General features: G+C 41.8%; 1 protein-coding gene across 5 annotated transcripts in view; it reads left to right on the top strand.

The window, feature by feature from the left end:
- The window catches only part of DUSP16 (dual specificity phosphatase 16), an 87,415-nt gene that overhangs the window by 57,501 nt on the left and 7,554 nt on the right, over nt 1–22,360 (top strand). For all 5 annotated transcript variants that reach the window (XM_023256788.2, XM_045061388.1, XM_045061389.1 and 2 more), the window contains 2 exons: nt 3,855–4,018; nt 16,149–16,308. In XM_023256788.2, the coding sequence (XP_023112556.1) occupies nt 3,855–4,018; nt 16,149–16,308 (324 nt within the window). The remainder of the gene's footprint in view (nt 1–3,854; nt 4,019–16,148; nt 16,309–22,360) is intronic.

The raw sequence follows: 22,360 nt of genomic DNA, 5'->3' as shown, positions 1-22,360 counted from the left end.
TTTTTGTTTTGTTTTGAGGTTAAAAACTGGTTTCCTGCTCTTATTTCTGTTCTCTTAGAATTTTCTAGAGCCACACTCACTTTTGAGATACTCAAAAGTTAAAAGTGATTTAGGATCATGGTAGTAATTAGTGATAAGGTCGGACCTCAAACAGCCAACAGTGACTGACTCTGTGGTTTTTGCCAAATTGTGTCCCCTCTGAGAGTTGCTTTGTGGAGGATGGCCTGAAAGTCCTCAAGACAGCTTTCAGTTTCACAACCACCTTGCACACTGTGATCCTGAACAAACCAGTGACTGTATTTATACTTTAACTAATTCATCTGTCAATTCTGTTAACTGGTTTCATGCAAAGTGCATTTAAAGTTTCTTGTGTCTCTGGTTATGTCAGACCTCTTGCCTTTTTTTTTTTCTCCCACACTGAAGCTTTTGAACCAGGTAGCTTTGGGGAAATGAGGCTCTGCCATCAGTTTGGGAAGGCCCATGGCCATTTTCAGCCTGGTATTGAGACCTGACTGGTCATGGCTAGTGAGGGCAGGACCCCATAGAAATCAGCAAGGCTGTCCCCGTATCCTAAGAGGGAGTTAATCTCGTAGTATTTGGAGAAGTGATGATATAGCACAGCCATTGAGTGTATAGTCTCTAGGGCCAGACTGCTAGGGCTCATATCCCAATTCTGCCAATTATTACCCTATGTTTTTCTGAACCTCTGTTTTCTTATTTGTAAAATGGGAATAATGATAGCACCTACCTCATAGTTACAAAGATTGAATAAATACTTTTAAAGTGCTTAGAGCAATGTTTGTCGCTTACCAAACATTAGTGTTTGCTAACGTTAACAATTATTGTTAAGTAATTCTTTGATTACTTGTATTATTTGTTTATCTGATTACTTATAAATTTAAAATGGAATTCAACTGGAGTTTCCTTGGATTGTTTCTCTTTTCTCTGAGAATATTTACTGAAATATTGTTCTGTTAGATTTACATGAGAGGCTGTTACATGAACTGTATTAGAGCCACGATAGAAAAAAAATCTGAGAACAGCTCTGTGGAGAAATACCGGACCCAGAGAAGTTAACAGAAGCTTATTAATATTTAAACTCCTACAATTAAATTGTAATCAGAATAGTGCCTGTCAGTTATTATGTTGGGTAGGTGTAAGGTAGATAAAGAACGATGAGACCCTTTAACACTTACTGTTAGAAGAACTACTTTCGGGGAAAAAAAAAAAACAACACACCTCACCTTAAATAACTGTGTTATGCACTTAGACTGAAAAGGGACAGAACACTAACAGAAACAAATTATAAATACTAATCAGTGACACTCTTATACATAGGCCAAGGTAGGTTGACCGCTTTCTTGAGGTTCCCTGTGGGTTATGCTCTATGAGCATAGGTGTAGGAATTGTGACTGGCTCCATTTCAGTACTTGCAATGGCCCTTGTGTAACATTTCCTCAACTGTGAGTTGCCCTTACTATAAATAGATTTTAGGCAGTGGGGGGAATGGTTTGGGAAACTTATTTGAGTTACATTAAACTCATTTCCTTGGAGTCTTTAATATGCTAATATGTGCTGTGATTCTCCCAGGGAAATATGATACGCAGTATTTCTCTTACTCTTTGGACCAGTATCTTGTCTGTCAACTTCCTGTAGGACCCTAGTGCTTTGGAGCACACTTTGGGAAATGTAACCTTAGAGCATTGCTTTTTTCGCTTTGTGTCTCTGGCGAATCCTCACAAGATGTAGCTAAACAAATAGCTGCAGATCCAGGGTGGAGGAAGGCCTCCCAGGTGAGGCTGGGTCCTAAATGTATCTGAACTCAGCCTGTGCTCTTTCTCTGCCGTCAGTCTTGGGGCTTGTCTGTGTTTTGCTTGCTGCGTGTGCATGCACAGGGCATGGTAGTGGTGGTGATAATCCTGAATAAGAGAACAGCATCAGAGTGTGAAATGAAAGTGGGTTTTGTGTGGCCGGAGGCCGTGCTTGGAAATGCTAAGTAATGAAGCCCTGGAACTATACAGGAACGTCCTGAGGGCCTCATCTATCACATAAAGGAGTATGGGATTTCTGTAATGGAACTGCCTACCTTTCTATCAGGTTACCTTAAGAACTGCTGATGAGTAAAAACTGCACAGACACTTAGGTGGAGGCTAGGAATGACACTTCAGCATTTTGCGGGTACCATAGCTGTCACAGGCCCCTTGTCATCCTAGCTTGCTGCATTGTGGAACCTGTACTGAGTACAGACAGTAGACACAGGAGTCCAGCAGATTCAATTTCAGTTGAACATACTACAGGGGATAATAAGGGATGACATACTCTCCCCTCCCAGCTCCCTGCATGTCTGCAGTTTTTGAGGACATGTTTTAGTTGCTTCTGGAAGTGGACTAAAGACTAACAGAATGTAACTCAAAGAACTGGAGATAAATGTTCAGTGAGATTTTAAGATCTTGTTTAGGGCTTGATTAAAGAGGTAAAAGTGGGGCTGCCCTGTCCTAATAACATGTTAATTGTTTTTTAATTAAATAGTACTAAAAATATACAAGTATTTCCCGTGATCCAAATCTCTTTGCTTCCTGACTTTGAACTTGGTGAGTAATGAGGGTTTGGCTAGCAGATTTCTCTGAAAATTTATCAGAATCTTTAGATTCTGGGTTTGGATTTGAATAGCAAGGAATATTTATATTGGAAAACCCAGGGAAGACCATATTCATTTTTTCTTTTTCAGAGGGGGTGAGGGTGCCTCCAATGGTTGGGTAGATGTCTTGTCATTAAGAAATGGCAAGATGGTGATTTAATGAAGGTCACAGAGCAGATCATAGTAAGGACTGGACTAGGAAAAACGGGATTCTTCTGGGTGTAGGAATCTTGCCACAAGGCCTTCATGTACCCTAAGAAATTAGGGTCTGTCACCACTTCTTCATAGTGCTCAGCAAAATGAACAGTGGATCCCAGGAGTCACTGGTAATTATAGGAACCTTGATTAACTGTCCAGGAATTTCAAGGACCTGATGTGGAGAATATTTGCAAGAGTAGGGGCGCATATGTCTGTGATCCCTTTGACATAAAAAACCTACATAGTAGGAAGATTGAAATTTAACTCTAGCATTTTTAACTTGATCAATTTTATTTTGAAGAAACAACATCTGGCCTCAGTTCATGGTTGTTTTTGTTTTGTTTTTATATCCCCATTTCACCTCTCTGAATAGTTGTCTTGGCTTATTTGCTACTTTTTTTATTTTTTTACTTTAAAATATTTATTTATTTTGAGAGAGAGAGAGAGAGAGAGAGAGAGCATGTGAGTGAGTGAGCATGTGCATGCCAGCATGGAAGAAGCAGAGAAAGAAGGAGAGACAGAATCCCAAGCAGTCTTTATGCTGTCAGTGCAGAGCCCAGTGTGGGGCTTGATCTCATGAACCCATGAGATCATGACCTGAGCCAAAATCAAGAGTCAGGTGCTTAACTGACTGAGCCACCCAGGTGCCCCTGTTTGCTACTTATTTTAAATCCTCTTTAAGTTCCATAGGAGAGTATTCATTTGGGAGACTGGGGGCAGGGAGGAAATGTAGGGTAGGTGAGGTTGGAGAGAGGGAGAAAGAGACGGGTCCAGTTAGGTGTCCTCAGGGGTACGGCTCCCCATCGTGGCCCTATAAGCCAAGGCTCACTGCCGGGCTGTATGCCAGGCTCCGTGATGGACAGCTGTGGACAGGAGTACGTGTGTAGTGCTGTCCACTTGCATCTGTGGGATTTGACTTTTTTTTTTTTTTTAACCAGTTAGAGTTATATTTGAGCAGTTAACGAAAGGCTGATTTTTATCCTAGTGCATGGCATAGTAATTTTATGTGTATTTTTAGGTGGGTTTGCGGAGTTCTCCCGTTGTTTCCCTGGCCTCTGTGAAGGAAAATCTGCTGTAGTCCCTACCTGCATTTCTCAGCCTTGCCTTCCTGTTGCCAACATTGGGCCAACCCGAATTCTTCCCAATCTGTATCTTGGCTGCCAGCGAGATGTCCTCAACAAGGTGGGTGCTTTGAAAATATCCTTCATTGTAGGGTTTCTTGTTAGCAGCTGGAGAAATCGCGATTGCCCATCAGCTGTCGCTTCCAGAAAGGAAGTACAGCATTCTCAGTGTGACTCCCTGTGGCACTTGCATTAGCTTCTGGAGGGCTGTTTTGTTTGATGTTACTGATTGCCATAAGATGTAAATGTTGTCACACTTGCTTGTTCCTCAAAGATCCGGGAGACCTGGGATAGGACAGGATTTGTCAGAAGTGTAGCCGGATTTTCTTAGGGTATTAATTGTTCTGTTGTAGTCATTGGGCACACTCAGGAAGGCTGATACTTCCTAGATTATTTCACATTTGTAACTGTATTTTTTTACTGAGGCATACTAGAAAGGGACTCAGAATGAGCTTGGATTGAGGAAGGGCCTCTGGCTGGAGGGATGGGGGTGGGAATAAGATGGTGAGGAGAAGGGCTAAGAGCACGCGCTGCAGGCTGCCCCGTCAGAGGCTGCCTGGAGCAGCTTCGTTGAGAAAGAAGAGGGAGGAGCTCGGACTTGCTGAAAAGGTTCACACACGTGAAGCTGGTGTGCCCAATAGAGGAATCCATAGTGATCCAGCCCACCGTATTTAATGGTACAGGTGTAACAGTAGTAGAACTAAGGTCTGCCTGCCTGCACAGCTTATATGCTCTTAACTGGTAGTGCTGGGAAACTGTGCTCTAACTTCCCAGAAAAGAGGTTTTTCTCTAAAAGAGCAATCAAAGATCTTAATTTACCTGTTGGTGACTTACAGGTGCTACTTTATTTGTTTATTTATTTTTAAAGAGAGAGAGAGAGAGCAAGCAGGGGAGGGGCAGAGAGAGAGAGAGAGAGAGAGAGAGAGAGAGAGGGAGGGAGAGAGGGAGAGAGGATCCCAAGTAAGCTTTGCCCTGTCAGCACAGAACCCACTGTGGGGCTCAGTCTCATGAACCGTGAGATCATGACCTGAGCCAAAATCAAGAGTTGGATGCTTAACCGACTAAGCCATCCAGGCACCCCACAGGTGCTACTTACTTGTAAAGGGGGGAGGTACCTTTTCTCCTTGAGTAATTGAAAGAGTTGGGCTGACCATAAAACTAGCTCCCAGATTGGCTTGTATTAGCACGTGAAAAGCAAAAATACTCTGTGTTTGCCAGCAGTGGGGGATTCTTTCATTTTTTCTTTTTTGTTTTTTCAAAACTCCCACCTCTGTAAAATTTTGCCTCGACACTGTTATTGATATCTCTGCTTTTACTGTGAGAGATTTGAAATTTGATAGTTTATACTGTTTTGGGTTTTTTTGGTGTAAAAAGATGATTTTATTAAAGCACGGGGACAGGACCCATAGGCAGGAAGAGCTGCCGATAGTTTATACTTTTATTGAGCCTTTCTGGTGGGGTCACAGTTCCTTTGAACACGTGATTATTGTTCTCTTTTAGAGATAAGCAACCTATGTCACAGAAACCAAAATTAATTTCCTACAGTCACATGCATCCCTGGGATAAAGCTGAAGATGTTTTAGTTAATCCTCTATCGGAAAATGAAATAAAATTCATCCTAGTTAAGGATCCTGTCCCGATTTACCCCTAGTTAAAACAAACAAAAAAACATAACCAGTCAGCAGGTGCTTTTACAAATAATTGTGTTATAGATCATTTTTGTTACTTTTGACATCAAGTTAAATGGCACATTCATTTTGCTATGTACTATTTCCAGGTTTAACATATGTGTCTGTTAACGACTCTAGCGGTTAAAATGGACCCTGGAGTTGAAGACATGGGGAGAGGATGGTTTTCTCCTTCATCTGGTTTCTCAGTGGACACTGAACAGGCTGAAGAGGATATGTACACAGAAGCATTGGGAGGAGGTGGTTGTGGGGAAGGAATAAATTTATGGAAGCTCAAGGGGAAAACAGCCTGGGCAAGGAGGTTTTGTGGAAGACTGTCAGGAAACTTCTTTACAGCAGATGTAAAGGATGGTGAGAAGTAAGCATGCTTTGAAAATGGTGAGCAGGAATCCCATAGTGACCTCTGGATTCATTGTTGAGAAGAGTCCTAATGCTGACAGGGATTTTAGAGATCATGCAGTCAGTCTCCTTTCCTTGATCAATGAGGAAGCTGATATTCCAGAAACATAAAGTGAATTCCACGACACCCAGCAGATGAGTTTTGGGACCAGATGCGGCTCTGTTGAACAGATAGCTTGAACTGATCTTTCTGCTCAGCTCTCTGATTTAAACTTTCCAGGAGAAATAATATGCTGCTTCTCTTCCCGAAGATCTCCAGAGATGAAGATTTTGTAATTTTTCCTAATAGCACATACGTTTTTATTAGAATTTAGAAGCTGAAGTTTTTAAAAACGTTGATGATAAGACCACTAATTTTATTAGTTTTTAAAAAATTTTTTTCTAATGTTTTATTTCTAAGACAGAGAGACAGAGCATGAGAGGGGGAGGGGCAGAGAGAGAAGGAGACACAGAATCTGAAGCAGGCTCCAGGCTCTGAGCTGTCAGCACAGAGCCCGATACGGGGCTCGAACTCACAAACCGTGAGATCATGACCTGAGCTGGAGTCGGTTGCTCGCTCAACCGACTGAGCCACCCAGGCACCCCTAGTTTTCTTTTAAATCAAGTGACACCAAAATATTTTAAAAGCATATCACAGAAACTTTATTAAAATCATATTTACCACTTAAAATGCTAGGCTCTTTGTATTATTGCATTTAACCCTCATAATAGGATTAAGACATAGGTTGGCTCTGAGTTGTCACTTACCCAAGATTTTGTGGCTGGGAAGTCATGGACTTCAAAGCTGGTTAGTGGCAGAGATCATCCTCACTCAAGCTACTGTTCTGGCTTTAAGACTTGTGTTCGTATAACACCAGACATACCCATCTTCTAGAAGCTAGAACTCTCTAGAACAGGCTGTTATGAAGGACTGACGATCTAAACTGTTTCTTGAGTCACTGCTGAGATTTTTCTTTCCCTAGTTTTCCTACAGCACATTCTGTACCAGCACTGTCCACTAGAAAGGTAATACAAGCCATATACTTAAAATGTTTCAATAGCTTTATTAAAAAAGTAAAAAAGAGCAGGTGAAATTAATTTTGATAACTTTATCACAGTATATCTAGAATATTATTTCAATGTGCAATCAGTGTAAAAAAACTATTGCTATTTTATGTATTTTTTGTACTAAGTCTTTAAAATATGGTGTATATTTCATAATTACTACCCATCTCAGTGTGGCACAGTTCAGGTGCTCAGTGGCCTCATGTGGCTTGTGGCTACCACAGAGGACAGTGTAGGTCAATACTTTCAACATATTTTAATTTTGCTCAGGTTTCCAAGGCATAGCTCTTCTGTAAAAGACCGTAAGAAGTCATTGGTAGCAAAAAGAATACTTTCAATTTCTTTTCCCCTCACAACTGTACTTTTGTTTCTCACAGTCTGTTCTTTTATTCTCTAGTCTTTATACAAGAATTGGAACAGGAATAGCTTATTGCACTAAAAGTAGTTTGCCAGTGTCCAGTTCACATCTGAACTGAGTGGGATTTGCACAAGAATCTCTAGTTACTGTTGAAAGACCAAAGTTCTTGATTTTCTGCCTTATCGCTTAACATTTCCAGTAGAGACTTTAGTTTCACACTTAAATGCATGAAATGTATGATGGAATCACCTGTTGTCAGTAGTCACAAAGCCAGAGCTATATCTGCAGTAAGTTAGCAGTTTTGCTGCCCCCTTGCCCCCCCAGACAGTGTGCTGTTGGCACTCTTGGTATTGTTCATTTCACTCTTGGAACCAGCAAGGTTGGTTTTCTTGTGCTGCCTGGTTGTGTTGCCTGCCACTGGGATGACTGCCACTTTCTCTGTTGTTTTCTTACCAGAACTAGTAGCCTAGACACAGAATACTGCCTTCAGGGTTTCCATATGATCTAGGAAGGCAAAGGTCAAAATTATCAGTAAAAATACACCACATGGTGCTCAAGTTGAGTAGACAAGACCAGTTCATTCCACAATGATGTACAAGACGAGGTGAGTGACTGTAGAACTCCCACTACCAACGCAGCCTGGAGTGATGGTTGACAGCTGGCCTTGGAGGTGGGCAGTTTTGCTTCCCAGGTCTTACCTTACCATCCATATCACTTTAGCTAAGTTGCTGAATCTCAGTTTCGTCACCTATAAACTGTCACGATTCCTGCCTTCTAACATTCACGCGAGGTTCAAATGAAATCACGTATCCCTAGCACCAAGGACAGTTCCTGGTTCACAGGGCCCTTGGTCAATGTCCTCAAGAGGTGGGGTATACCAGAGGCTTTCGTGAGTGGTGGATACAGTGGGTGTGGTTGATTGAGGAAGGCTGGATGGAGGAAGTAGGACGTAAGGTCAGTTTTGAAGGCAAAAGGAGTGGCAAATGCAAAAATATTTATTTGAATGGACTTCAGGAAAAAAAAGTGACAATTCCATTGTCTAGAATTGCAGTGCCTGTGGTGATTTAATGTGATCTCTCTCCTCAGTCTAGCTGAACATGGGAAACTTGGCCAAGTAGAACAGTTTTATTAAGGCTTGTATATCAATCTGTGTTCCATTTATTACTTCATAGTCTGCAACAACAGATTATAGGACCCTTACTTACAAATTAGTCCCAACTACAGGGCAAAGTTTATTTCATTATTTAGGAGAGAGAAACTTTGAGAGGGAAAAAATTGTGAATGGAAATCATAATGAATAATAAAATAATGAAATAAAGATTATTTTTGACTCAAAAATGTTATTTTTGAAAGTTTTCTTAATTGTATATTGAAGCAAGAATCCATCCATCACCCACACGGTTACAATTTTTTTTTCTTCTGATGAGAACTTTTAAGTGCTGTACATTACATCACCATGACTTATTACTGGAAGTTTGTCCCTTCTGACCATTGTCACCCACACCCCCCATATGTTCTCTGTATCTCTGAGTAGATTCCTTTAGATTCCACATATGTAAGTGAGACTGTATAGTATTTTTCTCTGACTTATTTCACTTAGCATAATGTCCTCATAATGTTGTCGCAAATGGCAAGATTGGCAAGATTTCATTCTTTTTTTATGGCTGAATAACACTTCATCGTATACCTGTACTACATCATTATCCGTTCATCAATTGATGGAACACTTCTGTATATCTAGAGTGTTGTAAATAATGCTGCAGTGAACATGGGGGTGCAGATGTCTCTTCGAGTTAGTGTTTTCATTTCTTTCAGATACATACCCAGAAGTAGAATTTTTGGATCATATGGTAATTTTATTTCTGATTTTTTGAGGAACCTCCATATCGTTTTCCATAGTATCTGTGCCAATTTACCTTCCCACAAGCTATTTTTAAAATAAGATAAAGTGTAAGGGAACTAACATTTAATGAGACTCTTCTATTATGTGCCAGTTATTTTTGTCCTTATAATAGCTTTATAAAATGTACGTCATTAGCCTTACTTTACAGGTGAGGAAACTGAAGCTGAGAGAGGTTAGACGACCTACTCAAGATCATTCAGGTAACAAGCGGTAACATACTAGGTTGTGCTTTGGTTTTTCTGGGTCCAGTACCCACACACTTCTCATTATTCCTGCCACACGGCATTCATCCATGCAGCAGGAGGGAAGGTAGGGCACACAGGTAGGTGCATGTGCTGTTAGAAGGGTAAATGTGGTTAGAGGAAATATACAAAAATTTGCTTCTGACTGTGTACATTTTTCAGTACCCCAGGAAACAAGATCCTCCGTCAGCTGAGAGTGAGGAGAAGGAATTTGAAGAAAAGGGGAAATGGGTGGAACGGCATGTAGGAGAGAGGGAACCTAGGGAAATAAAACGATTGCTGAGGAGCATGAATTGGAATTGAGATGGAGCAGCGTTGCTGAGTGGTTTTCTCTGGCTGTGTTCAGCTGCATGGGCGCAGACACAGACCAGGCGGGTGTGGGTGTGGCTTCGTGGGTGCAGAGGCAGACCAGATGGAGAGTTAGATTTACCCAGGGCTGTAATCTTGCTGGGTGAGTGTGAAGAAGCCATAGTGGGACACCTGAGTTGAGGGTGGAGGCAAAGGAGTAATTTATAATGACGGACCACAGAATTTCACTTGGGCAAGGAAGGCAGACAGATACCATGAAGATGAAGGACCGAAAAGGGGGTAGAGTCAGAGAAGTGTAGATCCAGGGGAACGAAAGGATTCCAAGAGTGGTGGTGTGAGAGAGAGCGAGCTGGAAGGAGGGGGGGGGGGGGGTGAGGTCAAGATGAGGGACAGGCCAAGGTTGTTGGTATTGACCGGGACTGACCGGGTCACATTCGTGAATGGTGAAGGTGAGAAGTTTAAAGAACTGAGAGACCAAGGTATCAGAAGGATATTTGAAGCCAGAGAAGATTATTTTGCCAGTAGAAAACATTTGTTCACAGACTTAGCACAAAGTTGAGCTACATATTAAACGGCATAACGGGAGTGCCTCTGGAATCTTACAAACTGTGATGCTTAATAACGGGGCAGAGAAATTTTCAGTTGTGTAAAACAAAACTGAGCAAATTCCATAAATATCTCTTTTTAGTGTAGTAAGAAGTCCTTGACATTCATGTGCAAATGAAAGCAATCATTCTATAAAACAGACCCATTCTTCCTAATAGTAGTTCCAGCCCAGCACCATCATCAGAAACTTTGCCTTAAGATGCCCTCGAGCCACTTATATGTACATTTGTAAAAACAATCCGGAGAGCAAGTTAATAGAATGTATGGCTACATGAACCTTCAAAACTCAGCAATTCACCCACCTCTCAACCCTGAGGCCCAGCAGGTGCCGCCCGCCTTACGGCTAGGCTAGCAGTAGGCTCCTGTGCCTCCACTGCTGGAACAGTGTGCTTACCAGGAGGTATCGTGTTTGTTCTCAAACCTGTTTAGGCCAGCGTACTTGTTATTATAATTGTGCACATTAATTAAAATATTACATACGCCCATGAAATATGAATGAGGGAAGAGTGTTGTTTTTCTATGATTTAGGTTAAATGTTTTGGGACGATCCAGGAAAACCAAATTGCTTTACGTCTTTTTTCTGTCTAAACTAGGAAGCCGTAAGGCAACTGTAAAATACCTGAGGGGCAGTCATAAACCAGGATTCTGTACTGATGTTGTTTCACAGGTTTTTGCTCTTCTGAGAAATGAAAGCTCTTAAGTAGTATATGCACTTGGTTGTGATTTGCTTAAGAACTCCCATCAGCTAAACCATACAAAAAAAAGAAAAAAGCAGCAGCCATGGTCCAGCATCAGAAGTTAGTGAATGGATGTACATTTATTTGTTTTAAATTAAAGTGGTTCAAGTGTATATGTATTATTTTACTGACTTTTGCACTGATGTAGTTACTGCCATCAGATTACATATTGTGTTCAATTTAGTAACCATTATTATACTTAAACTTTACATGGTAACATCTTTGGATTTTTGTTTGCCTCTTTGTTTTTAAAATTAGCCATGTTTTATTTATCAAGTCCCATCTTACTGCAAAAAGAATTTCAGGGAATAGTTGAATAATTGACTTAATAAACATTTTTACAGTAAAATTTTTATAAAGCAAGTTATATTTACCATTAAGATCATTTCCTTTTTCTCATTTCATGTTTAAATTATTATTTTTTCATATGTATTTTTTAGGTTATTTATTTTGAGAGAGAGCACGAGCTGGGTAGGGGCAGAGAGAGAGGGGAGAGAGAAATCCCAAGCAGGCTCCACACTGTCACCACGGAGCCCTATGCGGGGGTTGATCCTGTGAACCGTGAGATCATGACCTGAGTTGAAACCCGAGAGTCAGATGCTTAACTGAACCCTCCGGGCACCCCTGTGTTTAAATTATTTTATCATCACTCAGTTTTAATATATTAGTCTTTTTCACCCTTCCCCTTTTGCCAGTTATTTAAAAATTAAAAAACTGCTGGGGCACCTGGCTGGCTCAGTCACAAAAGAGTGTGTGACTCTTGATGTCAGGGTTGTGAGTTCAAGCCCCATGTTGGGTGTAGAAATTATAAATACATAAATAAATAAATAAATACTCAAAAAAACCTTACTACTTAAATGCATCTTTTATGGTACACTGTTTTATAAGTGAAAAATACTTTTGAGATATAAACAGCATTGTAAGGTTGGATTATTGATGTATCTTAAATATGTCAGGTCAGAATGGTGCCCTTTGCACATTTCCGTCTGTCCAGCATGGTGGTGTTGCTGAGGGTTGGTGCGTGGCAGCAGTCAGCACAGGGCAGTGGACTTGCACGCAGGGAGCCAGTTCTCCCCCTGCAGCAGTAGATACTTGTGCAAACATGGCAGAGGCTAGCACTGTAATGCCTGTGGCAACAGCTGAGGTGACAATAAGGGGAAACAGAGCAAAATCAACACTTTGTGTAAGTGTCCTCAAATGTGTCCTGAGTTGCTCTGAAAGTCTCCTCAAAGAAGTTCAGACCAGAGTGGTCCCTCTACTTTCTAATTTATTAATGATAGTTGAAATGGGCATAAAGAGTGAAATTAAACTTTATATTCTAATACTTGAATTAGTTACAAAGGATGTGTATATGTAGGCTAATTCCCTTGTTGCTCCATCTAATTTGCTTTTTTTTTTTTTTTGAATGTTTATTTTTATTTTTGAGAGAGACAGAATGTTATCAGGGGAGGGGCAGAGAGAGAAGGAGATACAGAACCCGAAGCAGGCTCCAGGCTCTGAGCTGTCAGCACAGAGCCCGACACGGGGCTCGAACTCGTGAACTGTGAGATCATGACCTGAGCCGAAGTTGGATGCTTAACTGACTGAGCCACCCAGACACCACCCCTAATTTGCTTTAAACAGAACTTCAGCAAAGCATGGCCACTAAGGACAGGTTTTGGAGGTGGATATTCTTGATTTGAACTTTGACTCTATCCCACTAGCTGTGTGACTGCAAACGTTGTATAACTTTCTAAGCCTCAGTTTCCTCATTTTTAAAATGGGGATCATAGTAGTATCCATATCAGAGGGTGGTTGTGAGGATTAAATAAGACAGTCTATTTAAGTTTTTTATTTTTATTCTAGTATAGTTAGCATGCAGTATCGTATTACTTTCAGTGTATAGTATAGTGACTCAGCATGTCCGTACATGACCTGGTGCTCATCATGACAGGTGCCCTCCTTAATCCCCATCACCTAGTCAGCCATCCCTCCTCACCCCCCACCTCTCCTGATGACCATCAGTTTATCCTCTGTAGTTAAGAGTCTGCTTCTTGCTTTGTCTCCCTTTTTTTCCCTTTGCTTATTTTGTTTCTTAGATTCCACATATGAGTAAAATCCTATGATATTTGTCTTTCCTGGACTTATTTCACTTGGCATTATACTCTCTAGCTCTAGCCACATCATTGCAAATGGCAACATTTCATTCTTTTTTAATGGCTGAATAATATTCCAACACACACACACACACACACACACACACACACACACACACACACACACACATATATGCCACATCTTCTTGATGCATTCATCTATCCACGGACATTTGGACTGCTTCCATAATTTGGTTATTGTAAATAATACTGTTGTAAACATAGGGACGCATGTATCCCTTTGAATTAGTGTTTTTGTATTCTTTGGGTAGATACCCAGTAGTGCAGTTAATGGATCATAGAGTAGTTCTATTTTTTAACTTTTTGAGGAACTTCCATACTGTTCTCCAGAGTGGTTGCCCCAGTTAGCATTCCTGCCAACAGTGCAAGAAGGTTTCTTTTTCTTCACATCCTTGAGAGACAGTCTATTTAAATGCTTAGCACAGTGCCTGGAAAAAGTAGGCATTCATTAACTGTTAGATATTATTTTATTAATATGTGCCATGTACCATAATATTATTATTAATAAACCTCTAGCAAAGGTGCTCAGCAAATATTTTTTGACTGAATTTCGGTTAAGTGGCCATTTCTATAAACTGTAAGTTATGAGGCTACTTGTCAGAAGTATACATTGTCATGTTCTTTCTGTGGGAAAATCAAATTTGACAGTCACTATACACTTGTAACGTGTTTTGTTCTTGGAACTGCCTTTTGTCTTCTGAAACTTCTAGGTCCTCATTACTGAATTGGGTGGAAAGCGACATTACTACTTCCCTTTACTTTTAATTTAATAAACCTTTGTAGTACTGCTGGTGGATAGGAGAAAGACACATAAGATGGTTCATTTCTCTAAGGACCATTGGCAAGAAAGGCTTGAAAGGCTCTTAACTCCAGTGACCCGCTGCTGTTCTTACGTGGGAGATGCTGCGGTTGATCAAATGGTAGTAATCTCAGTGCAGAAAAACAAACGTGACCTTTGCTACATGTACACAAGTTTAAAGGTGGCGTAACACCATGGAGATCTTCACAGCCTAGTTATTAGCCTAGCAGAAGCACGTGAGAGCATCAGCAGACTGGGGCTCTGGCACCACAGAGGCGTCAGTCACTCCAGGAAGCTCACCTGGTTCTCAAAGCCATTTCTTGACATCATCTCACAGGTGAAAGAGGGTTATTAAGTCTGCTTTTTATGTAAGATGTATTTCTTGTGCCAAATGTAAATGAAGAGACTCAGGGAATTGGCATGTCTCAGGAGGGAAAACAGGAAGATCATCAACTGTCTTTCAGGTAGTTGGAAAAGATTTGGAGAGGAGGTGCCATTCCAAGAAAGGGAATAAATGACCAGCGTTGCTTACAAGGGAATTATTTTAGGCTTAGAACACATAGAACTAAATGAAGGGGGGTTGTGTAGGCTTGTCTGGAAAACGGTAGACGGCGTATCAGTCGAACAAACACGTATTGAGTGTAACTACGTACCTGGTGCCAAAGGTAGAAAAACAAGTGAGAATCAGTCCAAGATCTACCTCGCTATTTAATAGGAGAGACAAAAATTATCTGCTAATTATAACCGTGTGCTCAGTGAACAAAGTACTTTGGAAGGGCAGGGAACGGAATAGTTAATTATGCGTCAGTGGAAGGAGTACATAGTAAGGCTGATTTCCACAAAGCCAGCAAAGTGGAAGAGAGTCACCAGGAGGAGGAACAGGCACAGGAATGGTGTGAACGCCAGCATGGAAGCGTGGGCGTATACATGTCTTGTTGGGGGATTTGGACAAGAGCAGGCAGCGAGACGATGATGACATTAAAGTGTGAACAAAGCACTTAGCCCTTGTTTGATTGTAAGAAAGATCACTTTGGTTCTTGTTCAGTATATGGTTTAGAGATGAAACCCCGCAAGCTTTAAGAACTCCCTGGTGGCTCTGTGTGATGCTGGTGGTGGTGAGGGCTGACCACTGACTGAGCAGCAACCAGAGGGAACAGAGAGGAGAGGACAAATGGTGGAGAGGGGGAGGGTAGGTTCTACCAAAAGGCTGTGGCAGCCATTTGGATGGGGGTCGTGAAGGAAGCGAAATGAAAGGATCCTGTTTTCCAGCTCAAGTGTCTGAGTAAATGGTATTACCACAAACCAATTTTGGATTCCGAAGAGGAAACAGGTATTTGGGGCACAGAATGATACTGTGTTTGAGTTTCTGACATTTTGAGTTTGAAGGGCCAGAGGAGCATACAAATAGAGACATCAGTAGGTGGTTGGAAGGAGGGGCCGGAAATGGAAGAGGATCTGTATTTACGAGTCGGTTGTCAGCATGTAGAGCTGATAAAGCTCTGGCAGTAGATTCAGTCTTTCACAAGAGTGTTCTGAGCTCAAAGACTACCTAGGACTGTGTCTTTGAGAACAATCAACATGTTCGGTTTGGGAAGAAAATGTTCTTGTTGTGTGCACCTGTATTCTAAAGTCAGAGCGAACTGTCATGGTTTTATTTTGTATTCTTCGACTTCTCTCTCAGCAGTGAAGATAATAGAGAATTGGTTGTATTCATGATGTGTGTTCTTCAAGCATGCCATTGGAAACAGCTTTTTTTTTTACCCTTAAAAACAATTCTGCTTGAAACTGAAGTCTCTAAATGTCATTGCGCTAGGTTTTTGGGTTTCACCGATTGAATTAACCCTGATTTCAAGGAAACTAGTAATTTTGATCGTGATATTAGGCTTTCCTCTTCCAAAGTGATTGTGCTCAGTGTGGCGCTCACATTTTAATTGCTCTTTCCCTCCACAGGAGCTGATGCAACAGAATGGGATTGGTTATGTGTTAAATGCCAGCAATACCTGTCCTAAGCCCGACTTTATCCCCGAGTCTCATTTCCTGCGTGTGCCTGTGAATGATAGTTTCTGCGAGAAAATTTTGCCGTGGTTGGACAAATCAGTCGATTTCATCGGTAAGTAGTTCAGGGTAGTATTATAAGCCCTTTTAAGGGTTATAGTCTCATGTGCAGGTGCACCCCTCCCCTCTCTCCCTTTTTCTCTCTTTAGAGAAAAGGAGGCTATTGCAGAGATTTCAAAAGTCTGAAAACAACACATGATGCTGCTTATCGCATTCAGTGGCCAAGGTGACGTGCCATGCTGTCTCTAAGAGACTGGCCTTGTGACATTATAGCTAACTAAACCACTGCCAGGGTTAAGCCTGATGACATCTGTCATTACATATTTGCAAGCACTTGAAATCAGTTAAACTTCTGGGATTAAATTTTGTAGCCATTTCCTCAAATCCTATAAAAGACTTTTGGAAAGTTTGGTGGCATTCCTTAAACTGTTTTTGCCTTGCTGCTATGTTTTCCCCAGAGAAAAGTCAAATCCTGTGAAAACAAATCCCATTACACCTAAAGTCTTTATGTCATGAGATTTGTAAGCTTCAATCCGTGTGCCAGTAATTTCAAGTAGTACCGGCTCTAATAGAATTCACACACACACACACACACACACACACACACACACACACACACACACACTTGGTCGTTTCCTTGGGGTTGATTGTGATAGGCTCTGATCTGTCCTGTGCTGTGTTGTTTGCTGGGCCTGGGCCTGTTAGTCCTGGAGCTTCCCGACTCCTAGCTTCAGGTGCTTTGTAACATTTTGGTGCCGCAGGATGAGGTCTTCTGGTGGTAAATTGGTGGTGGTAAATTGGCGATGTGTATTTGAAATGGGGTTTTAGTGGAGAGTAGCTGAACAGAGGAGGTACGCTGTTTGCTTTTGAGCAGCGTGGCACGGTTCACTCTTGATGTTCCATGTGAGAAGTTTTTCTTCCCCCAGTCACAGAAGCTTGAGCACCCTAATCCACAATTAAATACTCTGAATTGGTTACTGTAATTAAAAAAAGAACTAGTTCCTTTTAAGATGTGAAACGCTGTAAATTGAGCCCCTCAACTATACCCTTTCATCTGTGAGAGGAATTTTTTTTTTTTTTCTAGATAATGCTTTTGGAACATTGAGTAATTCCAAAACAGTTCTGCCTTTTTTTTTTCTTCAAGATTCCAGATTGCTAAAACTTTTCATCTTTAATTAGAATGAAGTCTTTGAAATGCCAGAAGATAAATGGCTTAGATAATTCACATTACAGTATTCACAAACAAAACTCCCCAAATTAATCACCCCCACCATTGTACTTCTAGGAAATATTCAGTATATCATTCAGTTTTTGCCTCTTTAAAAGAGAACAAACGTTCTCTTTTTTTTAACGTTATGGTTAATGTTCCCATTCCATGTCACATCAATCCAAAGACATTTGGCTCTAATTTCAGCTAAAAGTGCAGTTTCAGAATCTATTTAGAAGAGAACCTGATTCTCTTAACTCATCACAATGTCTAAGCTTTTAGGAGGGTTAGCAGAAAAGAGAGAATATGAATAACTTTGCCCCAACTTACTTTCTTCTTTCATGGGAGGTATTGGGGTCATCCTGCCACTTTTAATTCAGTACAAAAAGAATTTACTGTGTTCCAACTTGGTTAAACACACCCAAGTACACATATTGTCATTTATTTGTAACATCTGAAAATATTTATACTGCTCATACTCCTCAGTATTTCACCTGCTTGTGCCTATTTCCTAGGGCCACTGTCCTTATCCCACCCAGGTCATTGAGGGCAGAGTGTCCAGCCACGTTTTGGAACCCAGTGCACAGTCACGGTAGTTGCTGGTCTCTAGGGTGCTTTACGTGAGGGTGGGTCATGGCTGAGTGCACGCTGTGAAGATGCACCCTCATACCAGGGCTTAGAAACTTCCAGGTTTGTGGGTGTTTTTTCTTTTTATTATTTAGGTAAATTCCAGTAAGTTTCTGGGTTTGTTGGAAGGACTCAAGTGTTCATGGAGTTTTGTCTTTGTTTTTAGTTCACACGGGCAGCAGTGAGCTCGGGTTGCCTGTTTGCACTACAGGACACGCACCAGGTGGCCCCAGTCCCAGTCGCTGCTGCTCCAGGCTCCTGCCTCGCCTCTTGAGTTTAAATGTAGGCCATACAGGGAGGTGACTAAGGGCATGTACTTTGGAGCCAAACTGTATTTGAGTCCTGTCTTCCTTGGGTACTAGTTAAGTGATGTTGGGTAAGGTCCTCCGTTTCCTGATCTGGAAACTGAAGATAATGTATCACTTTATAGGGATATTGTGAGGATTAAAATCAATAACGTACCTAGAATGCCTTGCCACTCGCCTAACTTATAATTGGCTCTTAGTAAGTAGTAGTGGTTGTAAAAATTAACATCTGAGAAGTTCTTTGGTTTTCTTTTTCTTTGAGCTGTCCTCTAGAAGCTCAATTATTACTTCTTTATTTTTAGCCTTTGTAACTTCACATCTTCACTGGCTTCCCCTTACCCTTTTGTTATCCTCTCTGCCCTTTGTTAAAAGATTTTTATTCCCAAATAGCTGTGGTGGCAGCTTGTTTTTCTTCTCTCCAGTTTTCACCATCAGTATTTTTGTTGCCCCCTGTTCAGGAACCTGCTGTTCTTAGCCTAACATTCCCAGACCCTCCAGCACCTGCTCCCCACCTTTACAACCTTTCTGTTCCCTCCCTGCCCCACACGGCAGACTGTTGTCTGTGCAGCCTCATTACTCCCAGTGTGTAGCTGCCTGGCACACACACATTGCTGCCAAGAAATGTGTTCTAATGAACCCAATCCAGTGAAATCACTTTTCAATCAGATTTTTAAAATACATCCTCAAAGGTGTTGTGACTGTAAAAGCAATGTAAATACAATGCAGAAAATCCGAAAAACAGAGAAAAGGAAACCTGTAACTTCAGCATCCTAACACATCTGTTATCATCGTTTTATTTCCTTCCAGCCTTTTTCAATTTTTTTTAAATATATGAAATTTATTGTCAAATTGGTTTCCATACAACGCCCAGTGCTCATCCCAAAAGGTGCCCTCCTCAATACCCATCACCCACCCTCCCCTCCCTCCCACCCCTCATCAACCCTCAGTTCTCAGTTTTTAAGAGTCTCTTATGCTTTGGCTCTCTCCCACTCTAACCTCTTTTTTTTTTTCTTCCCCTCCCCCATGGGTTTCTGTTAAGTTTCTCAGGATCCACATAAGAGTGAACACATATGGTATCTGTCTGTCTCTGTATGGCTTATTTCACTTAACACTCTCCAGTTCCATCCATGTTAATGCAAATGGCAAGATTTCATTCTTTCTCATTGCCAAGTAGTATTCCATTGTATATATAAACCACATCTTTTGTATCCATTCATCAGTTGATGGACATTTGGGCTCTTTCCATACTTTGGCTATTGTTGATAGTGGTGCTATACCCATTGGGGTACCTGTGCCCCTATGAACCAGCACACCTGTATCCTTTGGATAAATTCCTAGTAGTGCTATTGCTGGGTCACAGGGTAGTTCTATTTTAATTTGTTGCGGAACCTCCATACTGCTTTCCAGAGAGGCTGCACCCGTTTGCATTCCCACCAACAGTGCAAGAGGGTTCCTGTTTCTCCACAGCCTCACTAACATCTGTTGTTTCCTGAGTTGTTAATTTTAGCCACTCTTACCAGTGTAAGGTGGTATCTCAGTGCAGTTTCCACTCACAGAGTCCCCCTTAGGATCTCCTGCAGTGCTGGTTTAGTGATCATGAACTCTTTCAGTTTTTGTTTGTCTGGGAAAGCCTTTATCTCTCCTTCTATTCTGAATGACAGCCTTACTGGATAAAGGATTCTTGGCTGCATATTTTTCCTATTCAGCACATTGACTATTTCCTGCCACTCCCTCTGGCCTGCCATGTTTCAGAGGACAGGTCTGCTACTACCCTTATGTGTCTTCCCTTGTAGGTTAAGGCCCATGTGTACCTAGCTGATTTCAGAATTCTCTCTTTATCTTTGTGTTTTGCCGGTTTCACTATGCCAGTTTCATTGAATTACTTAGGGCTCTAATTTTCCCCTCGTGGTCTAGTATTTTCCTACCTTTTTTTCAGCTTTATCATTTTCCATAATTTTATCTTCTGTTTCACTTATTCTCCTGTCTGCTTCCTCCATCCTTGCTGTCATTGCACCTACTTTATTTTGCACCTCATTTACAACATTTCTTAATTCATTGTGCCTATTTCTTAGGTCCTTGATCTCTGCAGCAATAGATTCTCTTGTCTTCTATGCTTTTTTCAAGCCCAGCTATTAGTCTTACGACTATTATTTTAAATTCTTGCTCAGATATATTGTTTATATCTATTTTGACCAATTCTCTGGCTGTCATTCCTTCCTGGAATTTCTTTTGGGGAGAATTCTTCCCTTTCATCATTTTGGCTACTTTTTTGTCTTTTACGTGCTTTAATAGCTTGTTATGTGTCCTGCACCTGCGAGCACTACTATATTAAAAAGGGGTCATACATTGTCCAGGGCCTGTCCCTTCAGGAGGTGTTTTTGGAGTGTGTTGTGTACTCTCTGTTGTTGTGACTCTGGTTGCTTTATCTCCCTACTCGTGGTGGTTTGGACCCTCCACCAGGTGTGCTTTGATTTGTTCATGGAAGTGACCTTGGAAAAAATTTAAAAAGGAGTAGAGTGGAAGAAGCCTTATCTCATATAAAGAGAGAAATGACAGGGGTGGGGGGAAAAAATGACCAAGCAGAGATTGAGAGACAGAGAGGAAAATAAAGAAGGAGATACAGAAGAGGTGTAAAAATAATACATTAAAAATGTCTGTTTAAGCAAACCAACAACCAGAATAGAGAAGGGAAGAAAGAAGTGTGTGTGTGTGTGTGTGTGTGTGTGTGTGTGTGTGTGTATGTGTGTGTGTGTGTGTGTGTGTGTGTGTGTGTGTGTATAAAATAAGACTTGACCAAGAATCAAATCAGAAATGCAAAATCATCAGACTTATTGGATGATGCCTTGGAATGGGGGCTGTGCTGGTCTGGAGGAGGGGCCATCTGGTTTGGTCAGTGTCAGTTTTGTTCTGGCAGATACGCAGTTACCGGGTGCAGAGGGTGTGGTTTGGTGTAGGCGGGTCCCACCTCCACTGGGGGCCCACTGTCCTCTCTGAAGCCCCACCTTTTTGGTGATGGGGAGAAAAATGGCGACACCCCAGTCTCTCCTCCCTGGACCGGGTCTTCCAAACCACAATGTTCAGGCTGTCCTCACAGTGCCGTGTGGGTGAGAGTGGGCTGGTTTGTCCTGCTGCAGTCTCCCATGCCTCCCAGGCACTCGGCTAGGATTCACACCCCGTTGTTTTAAAGGATCCTGCCCTGGGCACCCTGGTTCCAGGGTAGTGTCACTCTGCCCAACCAGCTGATAGAGGACCGCCGGCTGGCAGGTGCCTGCAGGGTCTTTTGTCCTTGGAACGCCAATATACCCTCTGCCACGGCACTTGAGGGAGGGGGACAGCTTTCTCCCAAATCACCTCTGAGCTCACTACCGAGCCTGGGGCCAGCTCCCCCTCCCCGCCAGGGCCAGGTGCACAGACTGGCAGCCGGCTCCAGTCCTGGTCCAGAGAAAGTTGCACAACCCTGGATTGTCACTCCTAAGGCTGTTTGCAAGTTAGAGACTAACTGCTTTTTTCCATTCCCTGGTCCATGGTCCAGAGAGGCTTTTCTCTTGTCCAAATACAATACCATGCTTCCACAGCCTCTCTTTTTCTTTCTTGTCTCTCCACTGAAGGAGATCCTCCTTCAGTCAGTGCCTATGCTGTCTGTTTTATCTCTCCCAATTTGCAATCATGCATCCCTGTCCCGCCAAACTGTCCCTGTGGGCCCCTGGAGATGTTTCTGTCACTCTGTAGCCCAGATTCCTGGAATTCCAAGTCTTCTGGCCTTGGTACTGCTGTGTTTGAAGGATGAAGGAACTTCATGCCTCCCTACTTCTCTGCAACATTCATCCAAGTCAATAAACATTGTTTTTAAAGGAAGATGTGGGTGCATATCCCATTTACTGTGTTTACTGCATAATATGTGCCCGATGTTAAACCCTTTGAGGTAGTTAGGAGCAAGATCCTTATAGATCCTTACAGACTTGTTTTGA

Source organism: Felis catus, chromosome B4 (genome assembly GCF_018350175.1).
Source record: "Felis catus isolate Fca126 chromosome B4, F.catus_Fca126_mat1.0, whole genome shotgun sequence".
Lineage (NCBI taxonomy): Eukaryota > Metazoa > Chordata > Mammalia > Carnivora > Felidae > Felis > Felis catus.
The sequence above is the reverse complement of the archived record's forward strand: the minus strand, read 5'-3'. Positions and strand labels throughout refer to the sequence as shown.